This window comes from Pterocles gutturalis, unplaced genomic scaffold (genome assembly GCF_000699245.1).
Source record: "Pterocles gutturalis isolate BGI_N339 unplaced genomic scaffold, ASM69924v1 scaffold13872, whole genome shotgun sequence".
Lineage (NCBI taxonomy): Eukaryota > Metazoa > Chordata > Aves > Pterocliformes > Pteroclidae > Pterocles > Pterocles gutturalis.
Window position 1 is genome coordinate 161,194 of NW_010110475.1, and position 15,636 is coordinate 176,829.

At 35.9% G+C, this 15,636-nt stretch overlaps 1 protein-coding gene across 1 annotated transcript in view; it reads left to right on the plus strand.

The window, feature by feature from the left end:
* The window catches only part of LOC104461715 (voltage-dependent calcium channel subunit alpha-2/delta-3-like), a gene marked incomplete at its 3' end in the record, with an annotated part of 194,885 nt that overhangs the window by 160,496 nt on the left and 18,753 nt on the right, over positions 1 to 15,636 (plus strand). The window contains exon 5 of the mRNA XM_010073396.1: positions 13,023 to 13,185. Within this exon, the coding sequence (XP_010071698.1) occupies positions 13,023 to 13,185 (163 nt within the window). The remainder of the gene's footprint in view (positions 1 to 13,022; positions 13,186 to 15,636) is intronic.

Sequence of the window (15,636 nt, forward strand, 5' to 3'; positions counted from 1 at the left end):
TTTCCCGCCCCCCCCCCCCCCCCGGCATTTTTTGACAAAGTCTTTAAAGATCAGGATGTATTGAAGACTCAAATAATTTTCAGCAAGTTTTCATTATGGAAGTATATAGATATGCTTGACTTTTCTAATTTAAAGTAAAAGAAATTACTGTCTTCTTGAAGTGGGACAGAAAACTTTGAGTTTTGGAAACAACATTTAGACTTCCGTCATTCTTCCTTGAAATTCATTAACCTACTAATTTGTAGTTAATAGCAGAGCCTCAAATAGTAAGACTCCAGCAAGGCTGGCATAAAATAAGGAGTTTCTCATTTTATCCTGTTTGCTCAAATTTTTACTTCTGGCGGCTGCGTGATTGATATGTGTGCTGCTTCAGCTTCATCTGCATTTCATATAAACTAGATTTAGGAAGAACAGAAAGAAACAAAGAATGAACAGAATAAAAGAGAAACAGAGGGTGAGGCTTTTCACCTGTTACTGTCTTATAGTTCCTCAGCTGGTCTGCTGGAACATTTGGCAGCAGTATGATGGGATGTACAAATACTGCTATTGGAAACACTGTGAAGGTTTGAGAAACCTGAATATCGGAGCTAAGGAGGAAAAATGTTAGTGAGCTAATCTTGCTGCTTTCCATGGAGAACTGTAGAGGTATGGCTGTATTTTGAGGTCTGTGTTATCTTTTCCCGTTTGTTAACTTTTACCTGACAAAATCCTGGGCTTCACTAGTTGTTGTGAGGCTCAGCTAGGAGAAACCCAAATTCACACTGGAACTTTAGGACATGCCAGTGTTGTGCATTAATACTTTGAGCTGCGAGCACAGGAAAAGGTACTGAATGTTTGGGTCTTGAACTATCAGCACTGCTGATCTCTTTCTAAATGTCCTTAGTGAAGATGACGAAGGTGGTTTGCTCTTTGGCCACTGCTGACTGTATGAATGCCTGGGAGCCGTTAAGAATTATTGCTGCAAAGAAGCACTAAAAGTCAAAATTATTTCATCTTCTCAGGCACACTCATACAGAGGATTTGGGGAGTGGGTTATTAAAATATGCATTTGGAAACCCTCTTAATTCTTCTGTACATAAAAGTGGTATCGTTATCAGATTAGCTCCTTAGACAGATATACATTTCAGGATAAAGGGACAGCTATTGTTTTCAGCTGCAGGAACCACTATTAGCGTTGAGTGCAAAGTCTCTGCATAGCAGTAACAGAGATGAGAAGCTTTTTTTAATTTAATATATGTCATTTCCTTGAAGTATTTAGGGCTTGTCACTGTCTAACTGAACCCAAGACGGTGACAAATATGCAAGTCATTTGTAAAGCGGTTAAAGTACAGGAGATAGATAGATAAGTACAGACATTATTCTGATTGGAAAATAATCTTGTATTGATAATAAGTCTTCCGCTTGTAAAACCCTTTCCAAATGCAGTAATATTCAGAATGGAAACTGGAGAAAATTCAGGGATGCTGTTTCATTACTCCCAATCAGCTTTACTATAAACAAACTCTGCAAATTTTCAGCATCAGCATATAGGTCAGGTAAACCTAAGCTCATATTTGTACTCTAAGTACCTGAATGTTTGCTGAGGAATTATCCGTGGTGTATTTCTGTTTTAAGATGATGTGTGTTACATTAGGCATTTTGAATGGTATCCATTAGCATAAGACCTTCTGTCTTTGAAAATATTTTTTGTCACTGAAGTTTATGAGTCTGGTTTAGGTCTCTATGTTTGTTTAAACTACAGATCAGTAAATGGCTGAGATGTGTATTACATTTCAGGGTTTCTTCGTGATATGTTATATGTATTGTTGTGCAGATCCCTGTGTGGTCTAGTCACTCTATATATTATTTCAATGAAATAGCTAATGACAAGCTGGTTGCTTAATGAAGTGCTTTTGTGGCACCTTATTTAGGAGGGAGGATCTTTTTCTGGCAGTTGAAGGCAAGTGTAACAATATCTAGTGTAATTTCTCCCTTGGAATCTACATATATTAAGTCATCTGTGTAGTAAACTTATGTCTGGGAAGTCTGAATTAATAACCTCTGGGTCAGCCTCACACATTTTTCATTATTTCAAATATTTTCTCCTGTGGGTTAAGCCTTTTGTTCAGGATGACATCGAATTGCAGTGGTTGGATAGCTTATGGCCTCTGTTTTTCAGGGAAGGCTATTGGCACTACGTGTCATTTTTGTCATAGACTTGAAATGAAGCAAACATGGAAGATACATTAAATATAGTCACTACCCATTAAAACAACTATTTAAAACGTTAAATATGATTATATGTTTATGAATATTGGCATGGAAGATACATTAAATATAGTCATTACCCATTAAAACAACTATTTAAAACATTAAATATGATTATATGTTTATGAATATTGTTTTAGCTGTGGCAATAAGCTCAGAGACAACATACTCAAAACTGGTAAATCTTTTCTATAAGGGAGTACATTATATTTCCAGTAATATTTGTTTCTACAATAAATGTTTAAAGGCAGCATAGGATTTTCCTGCAAATCATAATTAACAACTTATATAATCTCTGTACATTGAGCTTTCTCCTTCAATGCAAACACATGCAGGGGTATTTCTATATCTGTATATCATATTTTCTATTAAGAGGATAATCACAATCAAGAAAAAAGTGTGCCTTTAAAAATGTCATTCTTCATATGATGTTCTGGTAACAAAAGAAGGAGAATCGTAGATAAACATCTGGTAGGAATGAAGGGTTCTTCATGCTTTTTCCTAGATGAGCATTTCAGACGCATTTGTGACTGAATGATGCTGTATTCCCTCTCATGTCTTGTCGTTTTCAATTTATTCTTTAAACCAGAGACAGGAAGGGAGCAGTGAAATAGGAAATTAGGATGTTTAGAGAGAGTAACTAAAGAGAGCTGCAAAATGGTTTTTAATTTGTTTATATGGCTGAGAGGCCTCTACGTGTGTGATCTTTCCTAAAAAGCCGAGCTGAGGGAAACACATAAAAGCACTGTGTAACCCAGTCTGGACTGCTATTGTCCACTGGTGTCTTCCTCAATTCTCAGGAAATCACTTCACGCAAGGCCCTTAGTAGGAATGTTTCTTGGATTCCTCAGAGTTTTTGGAAGATGTTATCTCTCCCACCTCTTTAGCCTGCACTTCTAGTGCTGGTAAACAAGGCTGGGAAGCAAGCTGGAATGTGGAGAAGATGATTAATAAAACTGCCAGTTATCCCATCACCCAGATGGGGGGTTTCAAACTAGAATTTTATGTCTTTGGTTGCCTTGATTTGCCTGATCATCTTTTCTAAAAGTCTTTATCTGTTTTGGTTCAGAATAGATAAAAGTGCCAGCTGGATTACAGACAAATTGCAGCTGGAACATAGAAAATGGTAATGTTTCTGAAAATCTAGTAACTGGTTTCTTCAGTTGCTTTCACAGAGCCTTAAACTATCCCATGATTTGGCCGCAGCTTTGAAGTTATGTACAGGTGTAAGACAGCAACACAGTCTACAGCTCAGTGAGCATTGGTGTAAACTGTTCCATGAGTATCTGAGGCTTTAATATAGTGAAGAAATAATCGTACAGACTCAGATAGTTTCATGATGTTTCTCTGACAAGTTCAGTTTGTATAATGTGTTTCTTTTTTGCTGCTGTTATATTTATCGTTAGCCTGTCCATGCTTGATGTGAAAAATGGTTAAAAGTTGAAAACACAGAGGCCATTTTTGTAGTTCATGATACTACTCTTGGACTGTACCACTCACTTATTTGCACAAGCTCAGGAAGTGAAGAGTGTGCAGGTGTTCATTTTACCTATGTAGATATTTTGCAATATCCAAGTTCTTAACCTGCCCCCTTTCCACCCTCCCACCCTGCACCCCAGCATAGCTCGAAGGCCAAATATAAACTAGTATTTGAGGCAAATCTGCCTCAGATGGTTTTTGCAAATCCTGAATTTCTATATCTAGGACTCATGCTTGTTGAATGAAGTCAAGAAAAGACTTAGAGTAACATTTAAAAGTATTTTCTTTTTGTTTTTTTTAAACTTTATTCATAAAATCAATGCAAAGCAGCACTGTAAGGAATCAGAGAAGTGATACTTGCATTTCAGCAATAATGCCATCAGAAGGCCTGCTGTTCTTAGGATGATCGACAGGTTTGGAGAGTTCTCTCAGTGTAACTTGAAAGTTAAAATATTCCGATATATTAGCACATAACTATAGCTTGTAAAATATCCTCTTAGGTTTAGAGTTTTTCTCCTCCACCACCCCTTGTAGACTAAGTATTTTAATGACCAGGTTTTTTTGTTTTGTTTTGTTTTTTAAAAAAACACTTCTAATTCATTTCCTGAGTAAAATAGATGCTGTTGTCATTTTTTTTATTTTTTTTTTTTCCCCCCAGAACTGTGTGATTCCGGAGACATGTGTTTCTTTTATTAAATTAACTCATCATCGTGGTCTTGTTATTTCAACTGTGGGCTTAGCAGACCAAATTTCTATATTGCATGAGAGAGTCATTAATCATTTGAAGAGGAGTTGTATACATTCGGTTGCTCAACATCTCATCTCTCACTTTACTCCCAAATAAATTCAATAACGTTGCACGTGTTCCTTTGCTTTCCTTTGTGTAGTCAATAATATTAATTTAACCTCCTGTGTGTATGGTGGGTGGTTGGGAGTAACAAAACAAACCTCGGATTGCGGTGAGCACCATGAAATTTTGTTCTGCTCTAGCTCTTCAGTATTTAATTATTTTGATTATCCCCTGTTGGTATGAAAAAGAAAATCTGGTAAAGTACATGTTTAATTCATCATTCAGAGCCACAGTTAGTGTTCAAGTGTTGTCGACTGCTGGATATGAACTGCCTGTTACTTTCTGTTTTATTGGGGATAGTTATTAGCCCTCAGCCCAGCAAATCACTACATATAGCATACTGTCCCTGAGCGTATCTTGTTGAGGAGACAATACAGCTCTTGCTGAGTACAGAGCAGCAGCATATGTGCGCCTAAGACTGTGAAGAGTCTGGGTTAAAGTTGCTTCTCATGGGAGACAGAGAAGATGCAGAGCTTGAGAAATATTTTTTTCTTCCTGCTTAAGACACTTAGGGCATATGATTGTAAAAAGGCACAAAGTAGTCAGATAATTCTCCACTGATAATTAGAAGCAGCCTTGAGGTTGTCATCAACCTGAATGTGTCAGATGAGCTGAACATGCATGGAACTACACTGCTTTCACTTGAAAATTTTCAGCTTTTCTGTTTGTGAAATAATTTAGTTTTCTATTTCTATAGCAGATTTTAAACTGTATGGAGAGGTTTTTTTAATGTTCTATATTGAACGCCATTCATTGGTTACCTTGTGGTAAGATGGAAAACTTCAGAAAATATTACTGCATTTTGCAGCAATTCTGTAATTTTGCTGTTTCCTTTTATAGTGTATTCTTTTACAGAATTATTTTATAGAAGATCTTGATCCTGCCTATTCACTAGCTTGATGTGATCTACAGGGGTTTAAGGAGAAATGAAGGGCAGAGTGAGGGTTTTCAATGCTCTGAAAAAATTTTAATTTATTACTGCATAATGTTGTATCTTGGTTTTCCTAGTCTGAAAAGGGAGGATCACCACTACTGTAGCATGGAAGTAGTAGCAAGCTTGATACAAATGTGTTCAAAAATGTTTTAACATTCTCAAGTGTTCAGAAGTGCTTATTAGTCCTCCTTTGTTTTCTTTGCTCTTGCACAGAGCTTGTCCTTCTGGAGTGAAAAGTTTTAGGCTAATTGCTGCTTCTTCCAAAGTGTGGTTTAAATAAAGCCCAACAGACCTCTCATGTTTATTAGCAAGAAAAACGAGCCTCTTCTATTAGTATATTTCTGAACTGGAAGCATTAAGTGTACAGTTCTCTACTGTGTTCATCAGGAGTCAGTCGGGAAGGTGCCTCCTCAGCAGAACCCCGGAGCCAAGGGAGCTCTGCCTGTGCAGAGGCCAGGGCGAAAGCGCAGGAGAGAGCGTTTCTGACACAGCCCCAGAAGTATTCCTGTCGTGCTTGCTCAGCAATATCTGCAAGAGCTGATAAACCTTGTTAAAGGGCCACACTACTATAGTGGTAGATTTTCCAGGTTGGAGATTTTTGCCTTTTAACTGGTTCACGGTATTAGAGTGTAAGCTCACTGACTGGGATGCAGGCTTTCTGGCACTGGTGGTGTAATTATGTGGTTTTGAAAGGCTCAACTTTCACAAATGCATGGCTCTACCATTATTGTATTCTGGTTACAAGATGATTTACTTAAGTCATGAAACTCCTGGTTAAAGCTGCTGTAGAAATTTTCAGTAAATTGTCTCCATGGTTCACTCCAGCTCTGCAGGAACATGAAAACTGTCTCTGAACTTACTGATGTAACTGATGTCTTTTTAACAAGTGTCCGTTAGGAGAAGGCAGAAATTATGGTGCCACCAGAGTAGGGATTTATTTTGCTCTTTAGCAGAAAGTATTCCCTGAAGATTTTTATGTGGATGAAAATGAACACACTGAACACTTGCATTTCTAGACCCAGCAAAAACCTTAGATCTCCAATAAGGTATGTGATACGTGTGTCCGACATGTCAAACTGAAAGCCCCTTAGGGAAACCTTTTCTCCGTCCTTGTTGTGTTTACTAAATTTAAGAGTGACCAGAGAGTTTTTATTTAGCCTTGTGACAAAGAAAAGAATCTTGAGAGCTTTTCTATGTAAAAATAGATATTTTTAAAGTTATTTGTGTGTAAAGGGAATGAAGGCTTTATCTGAAACTTGTAATCTAAAGTGACTCTTTTTAACTTCAGTGGATAATTTAAAATAGCCATCATAATTACTTACTACTTGCCACTTTTAGTGAATCAGTTAATCCTTACAAGACCTCTGAGACCTTGATGTGATATCAATTTACATGCTGATATAGTTGATTTTATACTATAATTAAGTATTATTTATTTATCCTGTTTTAAGACGACTTTAATAAGGTAATCGTATTGGGAGGGAATGGATAACCTGGGAAAGGTAATCTTAACCTGATTGTGTAGAAAACAGATTGGTTGTTTTTGCAAAGATGCAAGTAACATTTCTGTACTACTTCATAATTAGAGAGGCACTGATCACGACATTTTAAATCCCAGGTGTTTTCTGAGTCTTGTTGTTGAATGGAGACATGAAAAAGGGAAAAAAGAGTGTTGGAAGTTCCTATAGAGGAGCAAGTAAGAGCTTTCAGGGAATAATCAGAAATTATAAAGATCATATCTTGCAACAAAAGATTCCAGTTTTCTCAATTTTAAAAGGTTTTTAAAATTCAGAACAGTTTTCATTGAGTGAGGCAGTTTGCTTTTATGACCCTTTTTACTCTCTCTACATCAGACTAAGTACTTGAATACAAGAGCTTTAATCATATGCTTCAAAACATAAATTTTCTTTACTGGACAACTGTCAGAAGAGCCTTTTTTGAATCTTAGAAATCAATATGCATTCAGATATCTGCCTCTTTGTTAGCACGTGAATACCAGAGTGGAGCATGTTGTCAATGTGTTTTGAAGTAGGCAAATCTCCCTCAGAGAGGATAACTTTTCTCATTTTGTTTTTTACATATTACGAACATTTCTGCCTTTTTGGAGATGTCGTGCTTGTCAGAGTCTTGAGAAAATAAACTTTTCCTCTTTTTCTTTTTTTTTTTAACTTGATGATGGTAGTAGCTAATTTCCTGAAACTCTCATAGATATGCAGATTATCATTTGTTTCTAGCTCTCTGTGCTATTTAATGCTAGATTTTGCATTCTCCTTCATTTTCCATGTTATTTGCTACTTTTTCATTTTCTCTCTGATGCTCTAGCATTTTGAGGTTCAATTCAAATGCCATAAACTTTCCTTGATTTAGTGTCTTCGAGTCCTCCAGCTTTATCTTTAGATGAGCTGCATGGTTGCAGAAACTCTGTGAAAATATTTTTTACATAGTTAAAAATTATCAGTGTAAACCCAACACTGCTCTAGTGCTGCTGACGTGTTAGTGCAGATCATTCCCACTTGTGTTCTTACACCTTCCTAGTCCTCATAGCTCTGTGAATGGGACTTTTTTTTTTTATGCTGTCTTGGTTAAAATAATTTCTATACTGTAGAAAAAATATATCCAACTAAAATAGCGGCTTGCATTCTTTTGTTTATTAAAACAAAATACTTCATTTTGAAATAGAATGAAACCAACTGATATGTTTACTCTTACGTGCCAAGTACTCTAAGTTGCAAAGGCAACTTGCATTAGAACGTATCTTTCTTTTCAATTACACAGTAAATATTTATATTTAAATAAATATTCTGTTTACAGTGTTAACAAATATTTGATAAATACTTTAAACACCACAAGATATTTGTTTTCAATAAGATGAATGTAAATGGAAGTAGAGAATGTCACTCATCTACCACAATGCTGCAATTATGCAATACACGCTCAATACTTTTCAGATTTAGATCTAAATTACTAATGGCTTAGCAAAGTATCCGTTGTAATCAAGGTGCTTGTTTAGTTGAGATATTATACCAAAATAAGTGGCTAAACTGGAACAGAAAGCTTCAAAGTTTCCTTCTTACCTTGCAACCTACTCCTGTGGTTCTCCTTGCATGCCATGAACCCTGCACTTTCCCACAATTTTTCTATGATACCTGTTGGATTAATTAATTCTTATTAGCATTAACATACGTCTGTGGCAGCCATCCTGAGATCATACAGCACACGCTTTTGTATTGTGGCTCAGCTTGCATTTCCCAGTCAGCCTGAAGGAACCTGTAAAAGAATTTTGTGATCAATCTCCCAACAGCCCCATAAGTCTCTGTCTACCAGTACGTTAAAGCAGCCCGGGGTTCTGCAGACTATTAGCAATGTGATTCTTTGGGATGTCTCAAATATGATCAGCTCCTTGCTGAGGCAGAATGTTCCGGTGCTTGTTCTATTGAGAACTACTGATCAGTTTATATTGGCTTGCCTTGGGAAGGCTTTCTTCACAAGGTTAAAATATTAGTATCACATGAAAGCTGAGATTCCTATTTGTCCCCAGTTTTTATGGCCTTGCTTTAAGCTGTCTTCATTATGACACAATGGGGGCTTCCAAAATGGTTGTTCAAACATTCAGAATGGTGCAGATTCTGTTAAGGAAAGTACAAACAAAAAGCCCCAATGTGTTTAATTGAGGAAATTTAAATGCACTAAAGTATAAAAGTTAATTTTTAGATCTTGAGATGCGTATAATAGATTGTGTGAATGAGATTTCCTTTGATTACCTTTTCTCCAGGATATTGCTCACCATGCAAGTCTGTATGTAAGGTTAGTGTAAACTCCCCTATTGGTCAAGTCATAGTAGAGCTTGGCTATGCTCCCAGCCTGGATAATTATTTTGTTATTTATTAGACTAATAACTTTTTGGCATGTTATATTGAGCGCACTCAGAATTCGCCTAGTTAAGGTTGCATCAAAGATTGACCTCCGTTGACAAGATTAAATTGAAGTCATTTTCTCCCAGAGCTTAGCAGGTAACGTTATTTGTGTTGTCAGCAAACAGGACTTTCTCCTCTTTAGGGCATTTTCTCAAATTCAGTGTCAGAATGCCACTGGATTTACTTTAATATTTTTTTTTCCTCCAATTTTCATTTTAAATTTTCCTTCTGTCACCTTTCAGCTGTCATACTCAATAATTTCCCTGGAAGGAAGGTACCCAAAAGAATGTGCCCACTGTATAACAGCTCTGCCTATATGTGGATCTTTTTCAGTAGTATTTTTGCGCTGTATGTGTTAGCTGCTGTTTAATCCTTAGACCTTACAAGACTGTCTTAAATGTGTTATTTTTGTAGACTTCCCACTTGCAGAAAACCCCCAACAAATAAAAACCTCAAAGCCCTCTAAATCAAACAGAAAAAAACCCAGGATATTTGTAATAAATTTGTAAGGACTATTTTATGCTACAATTTGCTTTAAAAAAATCTACATAAATAATATTATTGTGTATACACTTGTAGAATAGAAAAGAGAAAATACAGACTCAGACCAATAAATCAGTGAATACTAAATCAACCAAAGAAACAATCAGTCCTAAATACCCTTAATTGTGAAACGAGTGGTTTCATTTATTTCAAATATAGCAGATTTTAATACTTGGCTAGCCTTGCCACTTACAGAACATGATGAAGGAGGATGTCTACTAATTAACTCCTTTGGAAGAGAAAATAACCCCCTGAATGAAAGGAAATAATATTCTTTTAGAGGTGATTGACATGTATATTCTGACATTCTTATTTGAAATCTGTCCATTTTTCCTCCCATTTCCAGACTATTATAAATCCCATGAGCAAAGTCAATTTACATCCTTGAAGTAAGTCTGCATGTGAATTACTGTAGAAAATGTTCCATGATACATAAGTTAAATTCAGTTAAAGAGGAACAGTATATTGCTACATATTTTGGTACAGAATCTTTTGTCCCCAGATGTATTCACCTTTTGCTTAAAGTATAATATTTAAATACAACTCTTGTGTTAAAATTTGGAGTTAGGTGGTTGTGAGTGGTTTGAATGGTGGTCTTTAATAGGAAAATGAAAAACTCAAACCCCTTTGATTTCTCTATGCCAATCCTGATAAGACTCATAAAGCCAAGAAGCATCATGAAAGCACCACAATGGCTTATCTGTAGCTCCAGCAGCTGTGGAGGGGATATCATGCTCAATAGAGAAAAAGGAAGACAAAACCATGTCTTTAAGGACAAGAAAACAAGTGGTTTGTAAACAAAATGAAACAATCATCCTCACCCTGCTGGAACTTATCTATCCAAGGGGCATGAAGAAAATGTGTTTGGCAAGAAAGAAGCATGAAATATATTTTATTTATCGCTGTACTCCCAGGGGATGGAAATCAGCCTTTCTTCCTGACTTAGATACTATCATGGAAAAGCTACACAGCTTACTTCTTTGCCTGGAATTGGAGTAGGATTGCATTTTACAACAGTCATTAGTGCATGGCTTAATGTTGGAGGGAGTATTCTATTTCTTACTAAGATGGGAAATACAAGTTGGGCTTTCAAGTCTTCTGCCAACTGTCTCTGGCTTTTGCAGAAAGGGTAAACTGAAATAGCTGCTGTCACATGTGGTCGGCAGGCATGCAGTGCAGTTAATGATCCATGATAAACCTGGATAATAAGCAGAGATGGAGAAGGTTTCTCCCAAATAGAATGAGAACTGGTGTTTCTTGGAAATGATCACGTTTCTTCATCCTTTGGGTTTTGGTATGAGAAGAATGAAATCTATAACAGTGACATCCAGCAAATGGTATAGAGAAGGGTGGCATCTGTGGGACTGTTGAACAGTTCTAACAACTTTTGTAATTAATTAAATAATTAAACTACAGCTTTAGAAAAATTATATCTTTACTCTTTTCTTTACCTGTGGCTCCTGAAGAAAAAAAAAAAATACTACGATGTTTTTTTTTCCTGAACTTTATAATTCAGTATCTGTATATATTCATGAAATGTATGCAATAAATTATTTGGCTTATCTCAGTATAAACTGATTAAAGAAAAATAACTTTAAGGTCAAATGTTTAATCATGTCGGATTAATTTCTGTTAAACTGACTTTCAAATACTGATGTGTCTCATTCTTTGTTATATGTGATTAATGGTACATGGAACACTGAGTTTATCTGAATATTTCTGTCACACAGAGAAGTTCCTCAAAATCTAGCTAACATACAGTGGCTTCTTTTGTATTCTACTTTCATCTCAAATCCAGACTACAGTTGGCCATTTTGAAAAACTAGAAGCTGAAAGAGCAGGATATGGAAAGCCACTTTCCGAATAAGTCTCCATTTAAGATACTGGTTAAATTATCAAGCCTTTTAGTAGAACTGTACAGATTGTAAGATTTTAACTAATTCTCATTTAGTAGAACAAGTTGCACATCACACTAAGAAACAGTGCTTGTGAAGAGACTTTTAAGTTTTTATACTTGCTGGTCTGTTTTAGCTTTGCAAATGGTATAATATATTTATCCCTGTACAAGTTATAGAGATACTGATGATCTGTGAATGCATAAATTTATTTCTAAATATTATTTATGTTGATTTACTCTCAAATGAATAGTTAGGCCAGAGACTCAGATGTAGATTGAGATTCTTCAAAGGCACTAAACTTTGGTCTCATTCAATTAAGAAACACATCACAAACTTGTCAAGGGTTAAGGTTGTTGAAGAGGTTAAAAAGTAGTCTTCACTGCTTGTTGCCTTCGAAGCTTGATAGAATTTCTGGTTAAACTAGGTCGTAAAGAAATCAATAATTTTATCTAAATTGCTTTTGCTTATCTGGTTATAGTTCTGTGCAAAATAGGCCAAATACTCTTCAGGAATCTGTAACAGGCAGACAATAATTTCTTGTTCAAAGTAAGTCACTGCTGAGTTTGTACGTCCATATTAAAGTATGCATAATTTTACAAAACCTGCTATGATGTGCATTTGTAAAATTCAGCATGAAGTAAATATTTTCTTTAGGAAATGTCGGTCAGTACGCATCAGTTGGGTAAGCAACAACAGCTTTGGTTAATATTCCTGTGAAGTAAAAACACTTTTAGTTTGTCAAGAGCCAAGTTCAGCACTGATAGCAGTTCTTGAACTGATGGAAGTACACTAGAGAGATGATCATTACATAATTATCCAGGCAATGGTTTAAATCTCCAGAGCTTTGTATTAAAAATAGTGCATACATTGTTTGTTCAGGGTGTTAGGCTGCCCTTAACATTTTCAGGGAAACCAGAGATCTGAGGTAATATGAGGTTTTTGTGAGATAAATCTGGCTTCAGAAAGGTACCTGTACTAGAAGTACAGAGGGAATCTGAGAGATGATAAAAGTATCTTCTTGTTCTGTTCTAGATGGGGATACATGTAAATGTTAATCAATGGATTGACAGATATGTAAAAACATTTACACCTCTTTTTTTTTTTTTTTTTGATGCTGAATGTGAATTCAGAATGCTGGATGTTTGTTTCTGTTGCAGTATGAATACTTCAATGCTGTGCTCATAAATGAACGAGATGAAGAAGGAAACTATCTGGAGCTGGGGAAGGAGTTCATTCTAGTGCCAAATGACCACTTCAATAACTTGCCTGTAAACATCAGTCTCAGTGATGTCCAAGTACCAACCAATATGTACAATAAGGGTAAGAAAAGAGCTGGTTTATTTCATCATTCTGCTGGCCAAACATAAATTAGGAACTTCCTTGCTTTTAAAACAAAGCTGTTGATTAACTACGTATTGTGTATTTTCCCGTTTGCAATTAAACTGACATTTCAGCAGAAGAATGGCGAAAGTATGACAGCTTTGTCATAGTTTTTGTTCTGTGGCAGTTTAGCAATGGTCAGTGATTTGCATATTACACTTGCATGAATTCAGCCATAGAATACATCAGAATATGTTTATTTTTTATGAATTATTTTCCGGAACCTCCGAATCAGTTGAACAAATCTCACATTGTCACTTATAAGTTATGCTCTGTTTTTGCTGAGAGCTGGAAGTGAAAGATACAGGGTACATGGGAAGGGAATATTTTATTAGATTTATACTTTCAAGATTCTGGGAATAATTCTGGCTGTATATGACTATATACATAGCTGCTCTGAGTTTTCAGATACTATTTAGGAGGAATAAACTGCATGAAATTTCTGCTCCCTTGACTAATTATCGTAGGTGCTGGATAGCACACAGCACTAGCAAAAAACCACATGAGGTGTTAGGAGTGATGGACCCGGGCCTGAAAATTGGGAATGCAAACTGAACTCAGGTACACACTCATCTTCCTTTTGCCACTTCCCTTTGATCAGGCAGCAGAATTCTGTAATTTTACAGTGCTTATGCAGCACCCATCTATTTATTTTTCTCAAGCCAGTAATAAAATTAAAAAAATAAATCTAAAAAGGAAAGTGCCAAAGTTTCTGAACAATGTGTACAGTGTATTTGTCATTGGCCTGTAGAGAGCTGCCTGATCACATTATCTGTTTCCTCCTCTTGTTTTAGCTATACTAAAAGACAGCTAAAAATACATTAAATGCTTTCCTCGTAATACATTCCAGGCTAGCAATTGTGGTAATTCATGCAAGGATATTGTGTAATCACAAATGGAAGGAGAATTAATTCGGATAGATTGGGCTGGTAAGAGAAGCAATTAATACGACAACTACTCTTCAAAGGTACGAATCGTACTTGAGAATCTTGAGAAGCCAAAAATCATACAGTAGTGTCAGAAATTAGGGATTACAAAAATAACAAAGCTTCTTCGACAGTGTTTGAAAGGTTGGGAAAGGATTAATACAGGATATTTTGAAAAGATCTGGGAAATGCTTAAAGCTTCTAAAGCTACCAAACCACTTTTTTTTGAGTGTTGAGCTTGTCTATAAATTAATTCATTCCAGATTTGCTAAGGCAAAAAAAAAGAAAAAAAAGGAATAATCAAGTATTGTTGCATAAAGGATATAGAGATCAGGCAGTCATATTTTTCTGGAGGTGCAAACTAACCTGACTAGTTAGTGAGAGCAGCAAAACTAAAGGACCTTCAGTTACATGATATGTAGTACTGCTGTGTAGAGAATACATTTTTATATGCTGATTAATTACAGTTAGAGGCCAAAGTCAAATGGCTTGTTGTATTTTGTTTTGGCCTCTAATGAAGGGACTGCCTGTAGAGATGGGAAAGACAGAGCTCTGTGATGATTCCTGTTTCCACTTTGTCTAATTTAAACCAGCCAAAACCATTGCTTTATGCAGCTTCAGAAAACCTTTTTTTTTTATCATTTAAAGGTATTACAACTGTTGAAATCTGGTTTGTTGCTGACATTTACCTTACCGTGGACACGATAGTCTCAGCTTGGAGACTGACAATGTCTGGAAATGTTGCTCTTACCAAGAAGATGCCTGTATACTTTTTTTTTTTGTTGCCCATTTCTTCAGTTTTGTAATGTGGAGGGTTGATAAGTTAATTAAATCCTGGCCTGAGTTACAAGCGGTAGATATTGGTAGGTTTACAACCAAGTTGTCTGCATGACACCAGTTCTGTAGAAAATGCCCATTTTTCGTTTCCAGGTTATATTTTATTTTATTGTGTTACTGGGCAAAACCACAGCCCAAACTCACCGTCAAAACCAGACAAGTGTGATCATTGAATATTTAAACATCGGACTCTCCAGTCAACATAGAAAAATTGATTTTGTATTTGTAAGCTAATTCTAAGGATTTTCCTTCATTTTGGGTTTTTTTAGTTGTAGAGATATTGATAATTTGCAATGGGTTCAGAGAAAAGTCACAGGGCTCATGAAATAGTTGAAAAAAGTGTCTTAGACTGAAAGACTCTAGGAGCTCAGTCCATTTAGCTTATTCAAGGGATGATTAAAGGATTAATTAGTTGATCTCTAGTTAATTTCTAATACCAGGTTCTATAATCTTGTTGACAAGAGTTTAAAAAAATCTGGTGTCTGAAATTGGATTCCATTATTTTGCAAATTGCACAAATGTGGGCTTAGTTAAGGCACGGGATTGTTTGGGGGGGATTTTTTGTTTTGCTTTGTTTTTTAAATGAAGATAGTTAATTATTGTAACAATTTACAGTGGTCTATTAGAA